This window comes from Hetaerina americana, unplaced genomic scaffold (assembly GCF_022747635.1).
Source record: "Hetaerina americana unplaced genomic scaffold, ioHetAmer1.1.p SCAF_5, whole genome shotgun sequence".
Taxonomy (NCBI): Eukaryota; Metazoa; Arthropoda; class Insecta; order Odonata; family Calopterygidae; genus Hetaerina; species Hetaerina americana.
The window spans coordinates 41,813,682-41,835,272 of record NW_027287095.1 but is presented as its reverse complement, the minus strand read 5'-3'; the positions used below and the strand labels follow the sequence as shown (position 1 = coordinate 41,835,272).

The 21,591-nt window shown below is 41.3% G+C and overlaps 1 protein-coding gene across 2 annotated transcripts in view; it reads right to left on the bottom strand.

The window, feature by feature from the left end:
• Positions 1-21,591, bottom strand: part of sli (slit guidance ligand) — a 587,738-nt gene that overhangs the window by 158,541 nt on the left and 407,606 nt on the right. For both annotated transcript variants that reach the window (XM_071591752.1, XM_071591753.1), the window contains exon 10: positions 9,350-9,421. In XM_071591752.1, coding sequence (XP_071447853.1) covers positions 9,350-9,421 — 72 coding nt within the window. The remainder of the gene's footprint in view (positions 1-9,349; positions 9,422-21,591) is intronic.

Below are 21,591 nucleotides of genomic sequence, written 5' to 3'. Positions count from 1 at the left end.
TAGGTAAACAGCACTATTGACAAAATTTTTCAAGCCACATGTCAACAGACCTTCGTCTTCCCTTTGATGTAACTGGAGCTATTTCGTCATAAGTAAATATGCGTCCGCTTTAACACTAGTTTAATTCTGACCGCCCCAGAGAGGAGGAAGTGAAATGGAGCACAAGTAATTGCATTGGCTCATGCAAAGGACGATGTACGGCCAAGGGACAAAAAGGTAAGCGAAGCGTATGAAGTAACAAAAACAGAAATGAGGATAGGAATTAGTTGGACCAAGTTATTCTTCTCGAGAGACATTTTGCAGCTCGGTTTGGCCGTGTGAGGAAGTTACCCAGTCCAGTCCACTGCCGTGCTCTTTTTCATCGTCTGTTGGTTTGTTTGCATGTGCCCGAATGTATCGTCTCCGGGGGCGCGGCAAAAGAAAAAAAATCATTGCTGCAAAAAAATGGCGTGGGTGAGAAGGTTGAGTTGGTGAGGGCAGGAAGAGTTTATGAGAAAGAGATTACTTTGGAGGAAAGGGAGGTGAGGGATGAAAGGGACGAAGTGGTCGAGGCGAGGGACCGAATGGGAGAGGGAGGGAGAAGATTAAAGGAGACGGGCGAAATATGTGGGATCCACGTAAAGGAATACGAGAAAAAGACGCTTCCATTCAGCGGACAGGAAGTGTCCAAAAACCACACGCCTCGAGACCACTGAGAAATAATTCTTTGGGGCTTCTATTTGGTAGAATGGTTAACCGATATTGTGGGATACTCAGTGGAGACTTAACTAGAACACAGGAACAAGTATTACAGGACTGAAATCCGACAATTAACAAATTTTCCCCAAATATTTGTATGCTCGTGAAATGAAACATAATGCTTGCCGTAAATAACATTTGATAGACCCTTTAAGCTATCCAATGTATACATTATACTCGAAGACATAGATATCAAGAGAACAGCTGATGGCCAACAAAGTGGCAGATGCATACGGATTTGAAATGGTAGAAACCAGAAAAAATAAGACTGGTACATACATTTCATTAATAAGCTGGTATACGGAAGGAACATAATACGAAAAGAGACTGACTAATAACACTAACAAAAATCTGCTAACCTTTGAAGTAAATGCACAATTATATAAAATAAATGAAAAGGGACAGGGATAATATAGAACACTACAGAGTAAACAGAGATATAATAGCAAATTTATCGCCAAATGAAGAAGGGGGAGTGCACCCAGGGAGGCTGCTGTAGTCGAACGTGAAGCGAAGAAGCGATAGGGAGGAAGAGGGCAAGAGGAAAAGAAGCGGGAACCGGGTGAAAGCGAAAGAAAGAGCAACCGAAGTACAAAGAAACTGTATGGGACGAGAGGAAAGAGAGGGAGATAGCACTAAATTTGGGAGAAGAAACAAGGGGCTGAATGTGTGAGAAAAATATTACGGGGGAAGAAGGAGAGGGAGAGAAAACGGAGAAGCCATAAAAATATCTTGCGGATAAAAGACCGGAGAGAGAGGGAGAGGGAGGAAGAATCGGGGAACTGAGGTTAAATACTATATGGGGGAAATATTTCCGTGAAACGAGGTGGGGTGGGGGTTGTCATAGAAACGGAGGAGGGAGGGAAAGAGAAAGAAAAAGGCTGATAGAGAAAGGAAGGGGAGAAAGGGGGGAAGAGGTGGGCCGGCAGTAGAGGTTGCGGGGGTGTGTGGAATGGTTGAGTTCTGAAGCGTGCTCCATCTGTTACAGCTGCCTCGTACTCTGCGGCAGTGGAAAAGGGCGAAATCATAACTCGGAATCTAAAAAGGTTTTCAGAGAAAAAAGACAGAAAAATCGGTCTCATATTTTTTATTTCCATAAGACCTCTCAACTCCTCGCGTGGAAGACTTTGTTGGGATCCTGACCTCTAAAAAAGGAGGGTCGCGGCTTCATTTTTTTTCTCTCTCTCTTCCTCCCGCGAGTGCATTTTTCCCTCTAAACGGGGGTGATTTTCGTGAGCGTTTGTCACGAACTGTGCTACAGGAGGTGAGCAGGGATTAGTGCGGGAAAAGAGAAGAAAAACGTTCGAATGGATTGGGAGGGACGGAAATCGCAAGATAATGATGGAGCATACATGCGAAATATCCCGAGATATTTTCTTGGCGGGATACGAGGCAAGTGGCGATTGTTATTTAGGGCACAATCGAAGGGATCTTTCAGCTATCCATCGGGAAAAATATGAAAAATTAGCATGAAATCACCTGTCACACGCAGACTACCGATTTAAAATCGCTTTTAAATGCTAATGTCCCTTTACACAATTGTATAGAGTAACAAATGAATAAATGTGGATTTCCAGAACTACAACCAGTCGATAGATGTTGTCATATTTGGACACTATAGAGTGCTTCACCATAAAGACTTACATAGGAAATAATTATGGTAATAATGTGCTAAACACGACGATAATGATATTAATATCTCTAACACTCAAGTTAAATGACGGCAGGAATGAGAAATAATGTTATTTATTCATTATTACGATAGTGATTTTCGAATTATGTACATAGTTATTAGTAAAAAGGTTGGAATTGCAATTTAAAACAGAATAAAATGACGAAATTAATTTTATTCGACCTACTTCGGTTTTAAGGGTGCCGTAGTCTACGGAAATATATGCCTTAATCTTCAAAAAGTGCAAAATCTTGGCAAACAATTATATGCAGTAGGTGATCATTACCATCCATGCACATTGTGAACGCCTTTCATACCCGATGGAGAACAATTACTTCATATTACATGTGATCACGAATAAATAAATCAGACCTATTCCATGGCATGCTCATAGCAGCTGAGAGTACATTTTTCACTATTTGGAGCTGGATTTGGTACATGCTAATTTGGTTGAAAAAATGAATGAGTTTCGAGCTGTAAAATTTATTTATGAAGTTATTGACTATTATGTTGTCGATTTGGAACACAGAGAGGTAGAGAGTTTTAGGATATAGTCATACCATAAGATTATAATTTTAAATTTGTTAGACGTTGGAGATACTCACTCATCATCATTCCTTAATTTCGAAATGAAGGGGAATGAACAAACATTGATTAAAAATCAAATGAGGCTAAATCAACCCCGCCAGGTGGGTGATATTTTTCCACGCTAAAGCTTTTACTTGCTGTTTAACATGTCCAATTTTGAGAGGAAAAATCACGGGATTATTTAAAAGGCAGATAAGCGGATTAACCACCATTACATTCGGATTACTTGTTGAATGAAAATCCTGGTGGGGTTTATCTGAACGGTTCACTCCGTTAGAAAGAAAAGGGGATAAAAGCTTTGAAATGTAAACTTGAAACGCTAGGATTAGCGTGAAAAAAATATATAACGCAACCTATTAAGGTATTTCATTTTTTATTCCTCTCCTTCATGTCTCCCTCCGTTATTTCCTCAAAATTGATCGAACGCCCTGCCCTGCCTTCACTGCCCGGCGGAGTACACGACGGGTTCCCACGACCATATTTTTAAAGGTGCCTTACCCACTGGAGCGACGGGGAAGGCTCACTATCCACCGTCGAGGAAGAGATCGTGAAATCACGAGTGGCTTCACTCGGAATCACGATCGCCCGTGCGAATCGCGCCGAAAGAAAATATGTCCGCCCCATCTCACTCCTGAAAACGCTCGAGGCCCGAGCTCGAAAGTTTTGCTGATTTTTGATCCTTCAAGGATCCGAGAACACACAAGCGCCAACGTACCTTCCTCGCAAAGCGATTTGCGTTTTGAATTTTGAAAGTCGAATGCGAATGAGTTCTGGACCTGCACTGTTCGGCCCTGCAATTTGATGTTCATTCCACGATCACAGATGGGATAATTGCAGATGACAAAAAAATGTAATAAATGAAAAAGAAAAATTTTGTTCCAATCCACCACTTTATTTCAGGTACGACTAGTTTCGACGCTACGGCGTCATCCTCAGGTACAAAGTTTAAAGTCACAATCATTGTATACATACCCTCTTCAAGAAAGGGTAATTACTAATAGGTAAGGTAATTACTCACCATAAGCCGAGTGATGGCCGAATAAGTTGAGGCTAACAAAGTGAAGCAGGAAATTATTATTCAAAGAGGAGAGAGATAGAATAGCATTTGTAATAACCAATTCATACAATACTGACGCCACCGATTTTAATCATGAGGAGAAGTGTAGGTGAATTTGTATCAATTACTTCACTGCAGAAAAATAAGAGCCTAAACGGAGATTTTTCAATTTAATCTTCAGTTTAAAGTAACACGATCTGGGTTCGCCATCATTGGGTAACAAGTGAATGTGTTTACACTAAGTTTCTCATTCCGAACACGGGACGATGTGCACTCGTTCAAGAAAAAGTATCTCCGTAGGCTATCGGGCGGAAATGAACGCAAACGAGATGTTAGGTAGGACGGCCAAAATTTAACCCAACCGGCGCAAATTACACTTCGGAGTGCTCCCAAAGGAAGGATTGATCCCAACTCGAAAATCTGTGCGGCCTAGAAGCCATCCTACGCCGATATCCGGACGGTCCCTCCAGTATGAGCGGAACCAAACGAGTGGATTTTCTTTTCACGAAGAACCGCACGGCTGTTGGATTTCGAGTTCGGCTGACGCGAAGAGGGAAGGAGAGAGAACGAGATTACGATAGACAGCCCGCCACAACACAGAATGTTACCAAAGGAGCGAACACATGACGGATGAAACTTCGCTTATTATATACACTTGCTCCACCTCTCAAGAGGTCCTATATCGCGCTTTGTGATCTAACTTGTTATTTCGGAGTTGCTCCCCGACTACCTGCCACCATCCTCACTCCCCCTCCCACCCCCTTCCGTCTCTCACTCACCCCCGCCCACTCCTTCCCACGATAGGATCTCCAGACGTTTTGGCCAGCATCCATCCTCACCTAGGAGAGAGCACGCGTGCGTAAGCTTCCCGCCGCACACGCAGCCGTCACGACGCTGGGCCCCTGCCTGCCACCTTAGTCACACTCCTCTCGACTTACATATATTTTGGCATCCGGTTCCGCAACTCTAGCACATATGACTCCCGCCCCTTGAGCCCCCCCTCTATCCTCTTTCGCTCTTATCCTCCCTGCCTGATCTCCCGCAAACGGGCAATATAAGCCCTCCTCCGAGTCGTCCTCCACGCCACTAATAACACCGTCCGATCCAATGCGTAACCCAATCAATCAAAAATCTCGAACCTAGGGAGCTCCACTCCTCCCCCCTGGCTTGCACCGATGTTGGGCTTCGCATTCATCCGAAGAAGGCCACGTCGCCTCCTTCCCTCAAGAGACTGCGGCATGTCCTGGTTGCCACAAGCACTCTGTCAAAATAGGGATGATCCTGAGGTAACAGAGTAAATTGGCATCACCAATTCGATTTTACTTCTAAACATCAGGGCAGGTCTGAGTCTTCGTCTAGGGCTAGCTGTCAACCTGTGGGATGGATGCACATGGAGTAGTGCCATTGTTCAACGATATATTATTTTCCCTGCCCCACAGGAAAAGCCAAGACATTTTTTTTCGTTAATAATAGTTTTTTCCAAAATGCTCTCACTAATTTTTAAATATTTTTCCGCTACTAATCCGTCCATTTCTGTGGAATTATTTAGCTCAGTTAACGGCAAATTGATTTTAATTTGCGATGTCGTAAATCTTAAAATTAAGAACTGTACGTTTATGCACGCAAGTAGATTATACTCGAACCGTATGGCCTCTCAAAAAAAAGGCAGCAGTTGACATTCTCCTATTATCGGATATAGTATCCACCAAATTAAAGAGAATTCCGGGTTATTATTTACAAAAATGAAATGCAAAAAGCTTTATGCAAAGGAAAATTATCATTGCAAACACGAGCTATCATTGCAAGGCCTTTTCATATTATTGAAACAACTTAAAAGGGCTACCAGAAGGGACAGGATAATTATATGCATGGATTTTCGATGGACAGAAGCTAATTTCTTGAAAAAATGATATAGAAACATCAGTTTACACTATTTTATGCTGGCCTGTTAATTTCGCCTGGTTTCAACGAGATCTAAGATGGGGAAAATTTTTTAATGGCCCCGTGCCCTGAAATCATTCCTTTTGGTGAAACGTGCTTCCATGTATTCCTCAAAATTAGCATATACTTTAACGATTTCCTTTTTTTTTTGAGTTTCATGACGATGCATCAATTCTCAACTTTACAGCATGTTCTGAGCGAATTCGGAAATATTCATGCAATTTAGAGGGCCAAACACAAGAGAGAGACCGACGGAGAGTAGCGCCATAGCCTGTCGCATAAAAATGTCTGAGCGGTTTTCCACCAATCACTTTTTTCCGAGCTTTGCTGTCATGCCAAACGTCTTTTATATACCTCGAACGGGGAAAAACATCATTCTTCTCCGTCATTCTGAGCATGGAGGGAAAGGAAATCAAGCAAAAGGACGCCATTGTTGTTGCAGTCGAAGCCATAAGAGCGCCAGAGATATCCACTCATACAATAAAAAATACAGACACACTACTATCTCGCTTGAATTTCCGAAAAACTTGGAGAGTTGTTAAGGTACTATATAAATCGATTTTTGGAATAGCATTGACGTTAAATATTTTTTAATTCGAAAAAAATGCGTTTTTCCTTTTCACGAAGACGATGTTCAACGGGTGAAACTGAAATATTTTTAACTTTTGAAGAAGAGTTCTTTTCCTTGCACTGCAACTGCATGCCTAAAATATTATTTACAAAATAGAGTAAACAAAATGCGATTGCGCAGGCATCCCTATTCCGAGTTCCACTTCCTTTTTGCTTCGTAGAGGAATTTCTTCTGGGAAATCGACCCACATTTACAAGAACCTCAGCAAGGCAATTCAATTGAAAACCACTACTACAAGTGCCTGTGCCAGAAAATTCAGTCGACATATAAATTATACATTTTTAGAAAGATAAGAGCAGTATAGAGAGCCCTGTTTTTTTGGTTTTATATGACTATGTGAATGGAAAAGTAATTAAAACTTATGCTATCCATCAATTGAACAAATAACTATTCCGACTTGCTCTCAAAGGTTGATTCACATACGTTTCCCCCACAATCACATGCATCTTCAGGCCAAATTTGACTTTTATTGAAAATTGCCCCTACTGAGAACTTAAGGTACATACGTAAGTTTCTGTGTGCGTTCCATCAAACCTTCCGAACAACCCAAGAATTGAACGAAATATTAAAAAAACAACATATATTTCGAATTCATTATGGAAAGTAATAAAATGACCAGGAATCATTGTACACACGGCCTTTCTTAAAACCAACAGTATTTACTCCCCCTCCAGGTTCTCAACACCTTACAGCTCTAAGATTCGACAACTTCGGTAGAGCGAGGCTAGTGGTAGTTTTGGACATGCACTAATGTTTTCGGTGTCCCCAATGTATTTCCTCTCTTTCGCTTCAAGAGGAGTAGACGGAGTGTTTTTCGTTGGGAGCATTTCGCAAAGGGCTGTTCCTGCACATCAGCTCCTAAACCGGCAAAACCTTTCTCGATCTTCAGTCCATCACGTCATCTGCAACTGCCCCTCTCTCACGTTTCACGCATGGCCGAGTTCCTTCCCGAATGGGGAACACATGTTTCCAAACCTTGGCGAAGTTACGAGAGCCCGCAACACCTATTAGCCCGGCACGCCCATCAAAGTTTTCCTCGATTTTTAGCTAGATCTGGTTTATACGCCTATTTGGTTTTGTATAGTCTGGTCTCGTATAGTTAGCTTTCCCTTTGGTCTCATAAACTCGGGAAGTGCCCCGCGATCTACTTTGATATCCTCATAACAAAATCTTTCATTTAAAAAATAACGTAGCATAACACAACCACTAGCGACAAAGGCCATTTCAGTAAACATCCTATTTTTTTCAAAAGTCAAAATTTTAATAACACATTTAAAGAAATTATTTCTATCCTTTTGGTAACATATATGTTTAAATATCTGTCGGTGATTCACAATAAAAAAGTTTTGGAGACAAGAGTTTTTAATAATAATAGAGCGATTTGATAAAAAAGTTGATGAAATCTCATTTTTCCTTGGAAAAAAACAAGTTGTGTTATGTAAATTAATTACTTCTCCAGCAAAGAACAGAGCATAAATTAATAGCACAAATCCATATTACTAACTAGATGATCAGAGAGGTTATATTCTGACGCAAGATAAAGGAAGTAGGAGATTCGGAAAAAATAGGAGAAAATGGGAGACTTTGAAGTGCTATTTCAAGGGACTACGAACACAGCGAGAGATTAGCAGATGAGGTTAGGGCGATACAGCTCACTGCATTTTGGATCACTACCCTGCGATAATGAAGGTGACTCTGGTAATACACCTTATCTAGTTATTTCGAGGCTTGCCTTAACGACAGCACAAGGTACCTATATTCTACAGTTCTGCCATCGAAACCGAGATTACTTTTGCGCACTTTCATTCACCGCACCCCCCTGCCCTCAACTTCTCCGAATCGACAATCAGCCTTCGGCCCACTTCCTTCTCGTTCCCGCCTCCCTCACCCTTGTCTTTCTCCCTTGATTTCTCCCGAGCCCCTCCTCCGCCAGCGACCACCCACTCATTCCTTACGCTAAACCAAACACGTCGGATGAGAGCGAGGCGCGGGGAAGAAGCGAGGGGAAGAGTGAGTGAACCGTGCTTAAGCTCCCCCTCGCACCCGCGCAGATGGCTTGACGGGAGCCGAGGGAAGGAAGCAAAGACGGGGGGGAGGGGGAGGAGGGGGACGAGTCTTAATGGAAGGAGGGCGCGGGGACGGGGGAGGGGGGGGAACGACGGTGAGGGAAAAATCGGTGAGCGAGGAGGGGCTGAGACGATCAAATAAGGCGTAAATGGGAGAAACCCGCTATTACGGAGAGGGGAAATGGAACGGCGGTCAAATCGACCTTGCATGAGCCGGGGGATGTCTAGGCTGCGGCAGCGTTTCCCTCAGCCGTGAGCTTAAGAGACGGATGGGTGGGGGAGTTTGGTGAGGAGGAGTGATTGCAAGAAAAACTGTGGCTCCAGGGCATGAAGGGAAAGCACATACCACTGACATTTACTGCTACTTCGCGCGGAAGGAAGTTAACAGAGGATGCAGGGTGTCAACAAACGCCAAAATTCGAAAATGCACGAGGGTTGCAGTGCCACAACACCCAACTTTGAACTTCATTCAGTGGATTTATAAGATGTGGCTTGCAACTTTCGCCCTCGATAATGGACTTGGTTTAAGTGAAGAAAGAAGAGCAACTACTTCGTGAATGAAGGAGAAGTTAAACAATACAGCGTATTTTTAAATGAATTTTAACTTTAAAACTAAAACGCTGAAAATTTCAATCACACATTTTTGCAATACTTACAGTGATGTCAGCGATTTCAACCCTAGGAAAGCGTCTGCTGCAACTTTGGCGATGTGGTTGTTGCTCAGGTCTCTGGAATGAGAATGGAGATATTTTATTAGAGAAGGTATGACCCCTTAACAATTCACTCACGCATGGAAATATGCAAGTCAATATCGTTTTTAAAATATTCCCTCAAATGCAAGTGGATTTCAAAATAATTGTTGTTATGAAATCAATACAGTTTCACAGGCATTTGTAACAGAACTTAGGATATGACTAGGGCCGTTCAATGTACATGCTTGAACCTACATTGATCGGTTAATTATTCTAATAATATTAATACTACGTTTTTAATTAATGAATATAAGATTATAAATACGGAAAATGCTCAAGTCTCCTTCAAGACTTCCATCTCAATACGATTCACTCACAATGTAGTCCGTAAAAGAAGCTGCTCAGGTCACGTGAGCCTTGTTTCGGGGAATTATATATAATATTTGTATTTCAAATAAGAGAAAGTCACTACATTAATATATTCAGTTCTGGCAAATACAACTAATGATTTCCTCCTTCACCACCATCGTCATCTACAATCTAATAACGAACATGCCCTCGCGATGCTTCCGAAATACTCTAGTGAGTCGACTAATCGGGAAAATGACCCCAATATTGGCGTATCCCTAGAAGAGGATGTTCGGGGAACGGAATTGGAGTGGTTTAAAGGAGGAGATTATAAGGGGTTTTGGTTCTCCATCTCCCAGGACTGTTCGCCTCTGCTCCTAGCGCTTCACTCGTTCCCCTTTTCATGTCTCTACCCACAAAACGACACCCGAGCAAGCCAGGCAATGGGCGAAGACCACAGGAGCGTCACCAAACAGAGGATCCCTCAAGTCGAACTTGCTCGACCTTAATACTAAGAGTGAAGCTATTTTACCGTGGGGATTTGTTAGTGGATGAGAGTAAGCAAGCAAGGAAATGAGTGGGTAAGGATGGAAGAGAGAGACAGGGAGAGAGGAAGTAAGTCGCCGCTAAGGCACACTCAGAAAAGACGGCGAGCGATGATATGTACCTGAAGAATTTGGAATTTTTATGGGGAAATAATGCAATTTTTGCAATTAATTCGGGCAACCGACAAAGCCTCCTGAAGCCGAGAAAGCACCAGGAACTAATTTCTATAATATTTAATAGGTATTTAATGGATAAATACCCACTTGGAAGGAAACGGAAATGGTAAAAATAATCAAACCCAGTGTTAGGGCTGTTAACCCCAGAATTCCGAGTTCAATGTCTCCACACTCCTCCAACTAAACCATGTGTGTGTAAACCAAAGTGGACGCAAAGGAAAGGAACTGATCCTAATACCAAAATATGGGCAAAATAGGAAGATAGGCTCAACAAGGGGTGACATTTGACATTTACTCAATGAAACTAACCTCAGAATAAATTACAAAATGTTAATCATAGTGAGGACGAGAGTACACAAAATTTACCATTTGACTAAGAATAGCCAACATTTCATAATCAATAACATTCTCAGGAATACGGAAAACATTGGGACAATATAGGGAACCGAAGAAAGTATTTTAACAAAGACATGAGCAGCAATTAAACTGCGCTACGATTTTGTGCCCACATTCCTGATTAAGACGAAAAAAATCATTAAGATGGGGTCAGAGGTGAATTTTGATCGGTATCTCCATGCTTGGTGATTAGGAGCCGTAGGGAAATTACATTTTATCAATACCTCGCGTACCCTCGTTACCCAAGCGACCAGAATGTGGGCCGCCAAAAGAGATCGAGATGCGGACGCGTGGGGTTTTGGGCTGCGAAGAAGTTCCGCTCATCGAAGAAGGTTGAGGGGGAAGAGCAATAGGGAGAATTCAATATGTGTGATTCGAGAGGCGAGCGCGAAAGATAAAGATTTGGAAGTTTGTGCGGGACGAAGTGGTACGGACTGAAGCGATGACTAATAAGGAGAGGATAAGAGGGCGGAAAGGGGGTGTTTTAAGACCTCGTACTCGTCTTTAATATCGCCAAGGATGTTTTCTTCCTCCTCAAAACTTCTCATTTCATGCCAAGCATATCATCCGACCCATCACTCCGACCCCCAACTTCCCATCCCACAAACTGAAAGCCGCCATCCTTACATCGTTCGCCTCCTCGAATAATCTTAATTTCGCCAGCGATCTTTTATGAAGTTTCCCCATAGAAATTGGTTCCCTTCGCATAAAACTCCACCAAATTTGAAACAAGCTCATGAAAGAAGGAAGAAATTCTCGAATGTCCAGAACTGTTTCCATTTTGAAATTATTGTAAAAAAACTTGCACCGAGAGTCTTTCTCGTAATTAAAGAAAAAAGAAATCTAATTTTTTCAATATAAATACTTTAAATGGTGAGAATATTAATTTGAAAATAAATGTGACATGTAATGGGTTCAATACTTATATTTAGTAACAATATGAATAGTACTCCAAGAGAATTAATAACTACGTCTACTTCCGCTAAAGATATTTAAATTATTTTCTACGCAATTCTGGCTTGTATTAAGCTGCACGGAATGCACACACACACACACACACACACATATATATATATATGTAGAAATGTATATATACACACACACACACATATACACACACACACGAGTACACATACGCATTTATCCGTTCTATTCCGACCCGCATAATCTTCAACTATCAACTATAGCTCTTTTACCGAATATACCTGACACCTTATGAGGATTCAATGTAGCAAACCGCTTGGGGGAATTAAACATTTACCTTTTTTCGGAAAATCACATGTAACAAAAACATGAAAGCATTATAGCTTTCAACTATGGAATCGATAAAATGCATGCCCCATTTATTTTCACCCGCATCAATTGTCATTCCCTTGAATAAACGCACTTAGGTAAACATGTTGCCAAATTTTTAAGAAAGTTATCACCTCACTTCAATTCATGAACATGCTTCCTCATAATATTCCCACATATCTTACTTTCAGACTAATTTTGTAGACATTATTCACCCATGGGCATATAAATCCCGAGAAACGCATTGAAACATCTCGGCAGAAACATCCAACCAGAAGCAATAACGTCTGAAATGTTTTATTACCTCCAGAAGTGTTTCGATGTTAAAGAAAAGACCCACATTCACGGGCAGAAATCTTAAATATTCAACGGAGCGGGAAGACGAGGGCCAAGGACTATAAGAAACGGGGGTTTGAGGGAGCTAAAATTATATCGGGGGAAGGAAAGCGGAGAAGGGTGAAAGGATGGCTGAGGGGTGGAGGAAGATGAGTGGGAGTGAGAGCGAATATGAAGAGGAAAGAGAGAAAGGAAGCGAGGAAGAAAATGGCATAATAACTTTTCCCGGGGCAAATAAAAAATCTCCCATTCCCCCACCTCCCACCGCCACCCCCGCGGCCCTTTGGAATAAACCTAAACCCCCTCTTGCCCCCGTCTCTCCCACACATACAAACCACCCTCGCTACGCCCATTTTTTCGAAACCGGAAGTCCCTCCGCATCCACCGGGTGAACTATTCACATCCTTCCTTCTTCTCCACCCACGGCCCCCTGTACAGCCACCCTCATTTGACGTTTTTCAATGCTCTTCCGCGCGCACACCACAATCCTCCCCAGCTTAAAAAAATAAAAAAATAAGCTATGAGCTACGCGAGGGACTATTGGTGGTTAACGCATTTGGACGGGGATTGAGAGAAGGGGGAAGGGAGGGTTAGAGGGGGATGGTGGAATCGAGGAGGGGATGGGGGAACAGCGCGGGGGAGGTGGGGAATGGATGTTCGAAATAATTCAGGGAACGAATTGGGAGAGGGTGGAGCGGCAGCGGTGGTTAAGGGTTTCACCCGGAATGGGTGGGAAAGAGGGTTGAGGGCAGCGCTCTGGCGGAGGGGGGTTGAGGACCGGGTGAAATCTTGCAGAAACCAAATCTCGAGGGTGTTGTTAGGCTGATTCCCAACCCCGAACGTCAAAATACTTGGCGGGGATTTTTTTTGGACTCATTAGCGCGAGCGTTAACGCAAAACTTTGAGGATGAGATCATTCGACATGGCTTCTCCGATCTTCGCCAAACTCATGAAGCAATGAACGTATAACGGGTGTTGGTGGTACGGCACCCAAGCAATGGGTGAACGCCAGAATCATCTAATGACCGTAATTTTACAATGAAATTTTCTGCGAACAGCACGGACATAGTTTGGGGAGCGATGCCCTGGGAACGATCAGCCAATCGGGCAACGTAGAGTGTTAAAAGATGACTTTGGTCATTCTTTGTGATAAATTTTCGTGTTTACTTGACTCGACTTAAGAAGGTAAAAACTTTTATCCACCACTATGGGGAAGGTTTCAACCACAACATTATCGTTAACTTTGACGTCTCCCAATTTTTACTCCCTTAATTCTTCCATGGAGATTTGGTGTCATCAGGCATTCAGCAGATGGAACCGACACCACCGGGGTTTTCGGACGAGAGGAGGAAGTTGCCGTTAAATATTAGGGCGTGCAAGGTTGGCAAGGTTATGTCCTCGTTAAAACAGAAATAAGGTATGCGAATGGCTCAAGTTTTATTAGTGTAGCCAAAGAAGCGGAAAGAGATTGCAAACAACATAAATAGTTAGTTATTTCCGGTTTGGGATAATTTTTTTCCGATGAAAGCTCTTGAGCCCTTTAAGATTTTTCTCAGAGAGAGTTTCCAAGTGCGTGGGATGACATGGCTGTATAAAAATAAGACTGCTAAGTAGTTTCCTCGAAGTACGAGAGGCGAAGGTCTATGGATGACGAACAAACAAGATAACAATGTCTGTTCAAAACTCCACAAATAGAAAATAGAATACAAATCGAGTTCAGACGTCTTTTTGAAGGGCTTTTTGAGCAGTGCCCAAAAAACTGCTTGGGTCAAACATTCACTTTATTTTTAATTAAACACTCCTCAAAGCCAAGTATATACAAGTATATTTGTATATTAATTTTTTTTGTAAAACTTGTATTTATATTTATTGATACATTCTGTAAATAAAATTCCTGACTCGGTATTGTAATTTTGATCTTTTCTGAATTCTCTTTGCCTCCATATTTTCTACACGTAGTATACATTGGGTAATATACTCTTGTTTTCGGATCTACTGACGAAAAAGTTTCAGATGCAATGAAGTGAATGACTTCTGAAGAAGTATGGGTGAAACCCACCGTATTATTTCAAATGTAAACCATTTATTAATGATAAAATGAACATATGAACGTTGATTTACACATAATTAACCACTTATGAATTAGCCGACACTAATTATAGGCAATTCATCCAGTTTTTCTCATAGAAATTAAACACTAGGCATTTCTCTAAGAAAAAAAGATTATTTAATCGGTTTTCTTTGGAGATATAATGTAAACAGGGATGTTATGTAGTATACAGTAAACGTAACGTAGAGCTGCGTAAACTTAACTTCAATATTATTTAAAATGCTACAGAATTATTAAGAATATATTTTCCCGTTAAAATGAATCCAAAGATTATAAAAAAATAAAATAATAATGCGTCATGCAATATCATGAACTCCAAGCTAGAGTTAAAATTATCTTTGAACAGTACGTAAACTATGCCGACATATTTGATACACCCCTTACAAGACAAGCATTGGCTGCACCGAAAAGCACATTCAGCTGTACCATCATTCGATTTTATGAAGCTAAGGAGAAAAAAACGATAAGAAATTCAAAGGTCGTTTGGATGAGCACACTAATTAATTTAAATTGCAATCTAAATGAGCAAACGAGTCAAAAGTGGAAACGAGAAGGGAAAGCGGAGACCAAGGGTGAATTGGACTGAATAAGTGTGGAGCGGGAGTGTATCGTGGATTTTACTTCGCCAAGTGATACTCGAGGGGCTATGAGTAGTTACATCTTTATTTAATTTTCTTTTTTCTTTAAGAAGCACAAGCAGGAGTATTATAAAAGAGTAAGGGGGACTCTCACGTCCCGTGGAGGGTTCTCTCTTTCTCCATCTTTCTCTCTTTTTAGCTGCTCCAATGGTGCACAAAGAGAAAGGAAACAAGTTCTTATAGAATAAAGACGAGGAAAGAGGGAGGGATACGAAAGAGAGGAAGTTATGCAGGGAGGGGGGGGAGTTCCTTATGGGGAGGGCTAGAGGTGGAGAGGGGACGCGAATGACTTGAGTGGCCCTGAAGCAGAGGAAGGGAGCCGCAGTGCATTTAGGGCAGGGTTTGGGGGAGATATTTTTAATTGGAGGTGAGGGAGAGAACGTGTTCAACTGTCCAAGAAAAAAACGTTGTATGTGGGAAAGGGAGAGAGGGGATGGTTTAAGGATAGCGAGAGTTTGAAAATCCCCGAGCCCCTGCTTCTCCCCTCTTTTCTTCCCCCTCCAAATTTTTAGGGTCCTTTTAAGGGGGCCATTTCGTGGTCGCCTTGAGGAGTTATCACCCCTCCCTCCAGTAGTTCCTCCTCCCCTTAGCTTACCCCCCTAGCGATTCCCCACTCAACTCCCTCCTCATGCCCATCATCATAACTGTCGGATTTAGTTCAAGGAAATGGAACTCCGAGTCTAAAAGTAAATACGAGGATTCTTCTATGGGCACTAATTTTACATTTGAAAAGTATCGAAGAACACTCCTAATTACCACAACAGCTCTTGATGTGGTGTGACCTCAAAATTAAGTGCTAATACTAATGTGCCCATAACAATGGCCTAAGAGGCAAGGTCCCAGTTCTTAATATAAATGAGCATTCGTATGATCATGCCTCTAGGGAGGCTCAAATGTGGAGGGGAGTAATATGCGAGGGCGACAAATCTCGGATCCTTGCTCCACGAGCCCCGATTAGGTATATTTTAACATTTTTTACAGGTCTATAATTAAAAGATGGACTTTTGAAAGGTATGAGTGATTCTCTATTACGTAAATAATCATATAAGTTTTACATTTACAGATATGAAATGATAACGCAAAAGAAACCAGCGGCAGATGTTGATTTTGATTTTTACGCGGATAATTGAACACCTTACTACATCCTTCAGACAATTATGTATATGAATCCCTGCTAACTTATCACTAAAATCAGGACGTAATGTCCAATGGATTCATCAAGAAAGAAATTAAAATATTATTGCGATCAGAATAATGTCATTCATTTATTTACACCTTTACAACTGTGGAGGATTTTCGGAATATCCAGAAAAGACCTAATTGACGTTTTTTTGAGCTCTGCCGTCATAAAACCATTACTCTTGACCGTGGAGAAAAACAATACCAATGTTAAGCGATATGAAGCAAAAACTCGACAAGATTAACTGATTGCAAGAGGCACAGATTACTTTGTTTATAGCGGGTTCCTGCAGCAGTTTTCTTAAATATTCGATGGCACTGACACGGTAAACATTTTCCTGTATTTAAATCATTATTTAGAAGCAACTGGGGACATATAGTATAATACCTTCAGAACAAGGCAAAAAAATACAACCATTGCATTAATGTATGAACAAAGGCCGTGAGTTTATTTCAAAAGTAAAGAGGAGACTAGGTTACCATCTAGGCCCTGTGATACACGTGCTCTAGTATTTCAATCGATGCCTGAACATATCTAGTCTATAAATACGAACTGAAGTGCCATGTAAATATTTATATAATCACTCAATTATGTACAGTCATGCACGTATTCAACCCTAGGTGGATTTTCACAGAATTAAGTCGCGTTATGTAATAAGAATGTAATTAAAAAAAATAACCAGGTTCCATAAAATAAGAGTCCGCCATGACTAATGAAATATAAACTCCGAATGAGCGTTAAGTGAAGAAGGATTTTGAACGATTAACAACGTGGATAATTAATTTTTTTAATGTCGGATATAGAATTTCATTATTTACGTAAAATGCGACCTTAATATGGGGTATTTTGATTACATCAAGAATACTCAGGAGAAGGGTTAAGGGAGAAGAATTATCTAAAGACAGAGGTGATTTAGGTATACATCATTATTGTAACGAAAAGGAAAGAAAAATTGAGGCGGATATGGAGTAAAAGAAAGAGAAGCGGACGAATTGGGGTGCTAATGTAGAAGAGTGAGCGAGGAGGGACAAAAGAGTAATGAATTGTTTTTAGGCGAGCTAAGGCGATTTTCATTGCTGTTTGAGAATTCTGTAGGCGAAGTGAGCAAAGGGGAGTGGGAATCTTAGGGATGGGAAAAGAAAATAAAGTCAAGGAGGAAACGATTAAGAAGCTGGAAGTGCCGTGTCACGCTTAAAGAATGCCCAGACCTGGGGTTGTGGGGGAGGATAGGCACCATAAAATTACAATTCTGCGTCTTTTCCACCAAACTGCTCCGGTACGAGAAAAAAAGGAGGAAAGGAGGAACGGCGCGACTTTAATGGCCGCGTTAAGAGGGGCGGGCTGAGGAAACAAGGGAGTTGTTTTCTTCAGGATAAGCAGTTTGGTTTGTTTGGGTTCGCACTGAGACACCATGTTATCCCATTACCTACACCTATGGTTACAAATGGTTGATATCAGCTAAGAGAGGTCAAAGAGGTAAGCTATGCATTTCATTCGGGAACAGAAATCATAATTCATTTTGTACAGTTATATTTCGCTAAATGAGTTTTTTCGCTGTTTTCTTTAAATTTCATAGTTCTTTCAGTCGCGGGATAAACGGTATTTATAATTTGTAACCGATTGACTTCACGTAAACCTGATCTTAAGACAGTCAAAGTAATCGACAGATAAGACGCTAATTATCACCAAATTGCATTCTTTCACCATATCCAAATTAAATTACAAATTGTTTTAGTAATAGGTTGGCGACACATCGCACTGCTGTCAGTGTCGGTAACAGACGGAGGAGATAACCTGGTAAGTATTTCACATAACGATTCTGTTGATTGAATTTTCGCTTGAACCATATCATGATTCTGAACGAATTATGATTTATTTGCGGACTGGTAATCGTTCAAAATGAACAAATTCGACAGTATTTATCAAAGAATATATTAATAAAGAGCTCTTACACCGGGAAATTTGAAATTTTGTGCGGCGGATGATAGGCAACTAATTTGTACCTTAAGAATCATCCAATCGGTGATATATTATATTTAAAATATCTACGCTCGTGCAATAGCCTTCCCTCATGAAACCCGTCACGAAAAATTTCAATAGAAGAGTGAAAGCAATGATCAGTTAACTTGATTTCAGCCACAGTTTTTTATATTTTTGAACTTATGCCGGCAACTGTGGCAATAGGCATGCCAAAATTTCAACTTTCACGACCTAAGAAAAAGAAAGAACCTTCTTCCTACAAAGCTTAGCTTTATCAAAATGTTTCACGGATTCTTTAGTATCTTGTGCAGACATTTAATAGCAATAAATCGATAACATCCCATGATCTGGATCGATCTACCACTCCATCGCTTCGCTCGTAAGATAATATATCTGGTTCGAATTATGGAGTCGCAACTTTCCCAACGTGCGATGCAGGTGGCCTTAAGATTAACACGCCATGACCGGAGAATTAATGGCCAAGCTTGGGCAATCGTTCTTCTTATGACTATTGAGGACCGGCAAAGTTTATTTTCTTCGGAACGGTCCGCTCGAAACCACCCATTAATTCTGCCGAGGGACTTTTATCTATCTAGTCCTTCTTCCTGAAGAGGTGGACGGACGAAACGTGCTCGGAGAAATCAAATAGTATGTTTAGAAAAAGCAGCCAGAGATTTTTTTTCGAACAGCTCCATTTTAAACCCGTCTGGCTGGATCACTAAAGAATGTTTTATGATGGTCAAAAGGGCGGCATGTGCATCCGGCGATTATTGCAATTTGAATGCATAGAATCCATAGGTTTCGGCATTCATAAAGCCTTGGCTATTATATCTCATGAGTATAAATTTACGATGTGTTCAACGGTTTAATATTTCCCATACATTGGAGCGTGATTTTCCGTTACTTGTGAGAAGACAAGAAGCCAAAAGCTCTTTGATTGAATTTAATGAAGAGATTGAGAAGGCTTAGGAATTACAGTAGCCCGAAATCGCGCGGCTATTAACGATAAATATTTATTTCAGCGAAAACTAGATGAATTTGATAAGGCAATTAATAAATAATTTTAACGTAGGAATGAAATGAAATATTCAAATCATGCAAAGTGGGCAATAAAGTGGGTTCGGGAGGATGCACGTGAACCAATATCTATAGGTACGCAGGGAAAATGCAGTAAGAAGTGCGAAGTACAACTTAAAATTTATATGAAACCGTTAGATCATTGATTTTCACTGAAAATAATTAAACGAGTAAGATTAACAAAATAAGTAAGCAAGCCATTTCAAATGAAAGATGGAAACATATGTTTAGAATCTAATTCGATAACATTTAAGCAGCTAGATCTTTTGACTCGGATGGTTGTACCATCAATAATTTCCGGATATCGTTTAAATAACACGGTGCACCCACCGACAGATATATGAGTTTTTAGATTAATGCCCTCAGGCCATTGGAATATGTTTGTAGACTGGGTGAATGGATCTTTTCACGAATGACGGCAACTTAAATGTTCACACCAGTTTCCCTTCTCTTTGCCCTCCTCCCACACACCAGCACCTCCCCCTCCTATTTTCTGTCTACTTTATAAAGCTGTGTGCCCGCTGTACTGTACCTGATGATGACTTTGTAAGTCGAAACTTTGGCGGTGTACAGTAAAATATATGTAAAACACAAAGTATTTTATTTTCCGACATAAATCGCTTCCACAAAGTGACGCCTCAAACCATTCTATTTAACTTAAATGTTGCATAAATGCAATAAACTGGAAAACTCCTACACTACACACCAAAGGCAGGCTGGAATAATTCACAAATATATAGTACATACTCACGCAAAAGGAAAATTTCCCATAAGTCAAATCCATCGCCCAAAATCGTCCTTTCACACAGAAGGCGAAGGGAATAAAGGAAAAAAACACAAAAGATCGCTCAAAAACCACGAGTAAACATCCACGGGGAAAAAATAAGCAAACGGTTGCACGCTATTTTCTTTTTAGAACGAAGTCTCCGTAGCAATATTATGCCACCAACTGAATTGAGAATGAGAGGCGGATCGGACGAGGGTAGAGGGTTGAAGGAGAGAGAGAGCGCGGGGTTGGCTCCGGGCGGTTGAGGGGGGATTTCGGAAGATGAGGAAGCGGAGGAGGGGGAGGGAAACTGGGGGTCCATTAAAATCTACGGGTAAATTCCCCAGGACGTGGGTAGGAGGGATATCCCCCTCGCTAGATGCGCTGGGATCGCTACCCTCCCACAGATTCCCCTACTCGAGCCTCGTCCTGCACCCCCGTTACCCTTCCCACCCACCCTTCACCCAGACTCTTCAAAATCCATACCCGACTCTTCATCCCTTCCGGAAAAAAATGGGGGATGGTTTCCCTTTCCACCCTGCCCTGACGCCGGGCACCCCAAGAGGAGCGAACGATGGGAGACAGAGAACGGGGATAATTTGGAGAATAAGAAGAGAGAGGAGGAACTGATGGGAGAGTGAGGGGCGAGTGAGAGTGAAAAAAAGGCCGGCGATCGTTTCCTTTAAGGAGAAGTTAGTCGAATATGGAACCCCGAAACGCTTCGCTTGGATGTCATATAGTTCTAGTACCATTTTCTTCCCGCCCTTGGCCTTTATCTCTAAGGCTACATTAAAAAGTTTATATAACGAAAACTGCAAATAAAATGTATACGAAATACCGGTGCAGTTTTTTCCCCAACTGCGCGAATATAAGACTTAACCATGATCCATGACAACGAATCTTGATGGTGACGTGGCGGTATCACTGGTGTAAAGTTGAGCATAGAAACCTCGGCAAGCATTTTTTTTACGCTGTAATGAGATTACGTGACGTTACTATACCCTTGGAAATTTACAAATGACTTCAATTTTATAATTTGGGATTAAAAATTAGGTATTCGTGTATTTATCTAGTGGAATCGTAAACGTATTTGACATTTAAAAGATGTAGTCCATTCAGAGGCAGTCTAGTGAATATTTCGTAGGCTAAGCAGCATTGCAGGAATATTAACTAAGCATTAAAACAGAGAGAGCCAATGTGTCTAGGCAGGCATACAGAATGTGTTCCGCTAATGCACATTGCAAGCTTTCACTAACTGTCCCAGCGCAGTTAACACATGCCATACTAGAACGACTATTAAAAGAAATAAACTGCGGAATACATCTTTTCCAAAAAACGTTTTTCAGCTCAGAATCGTGAC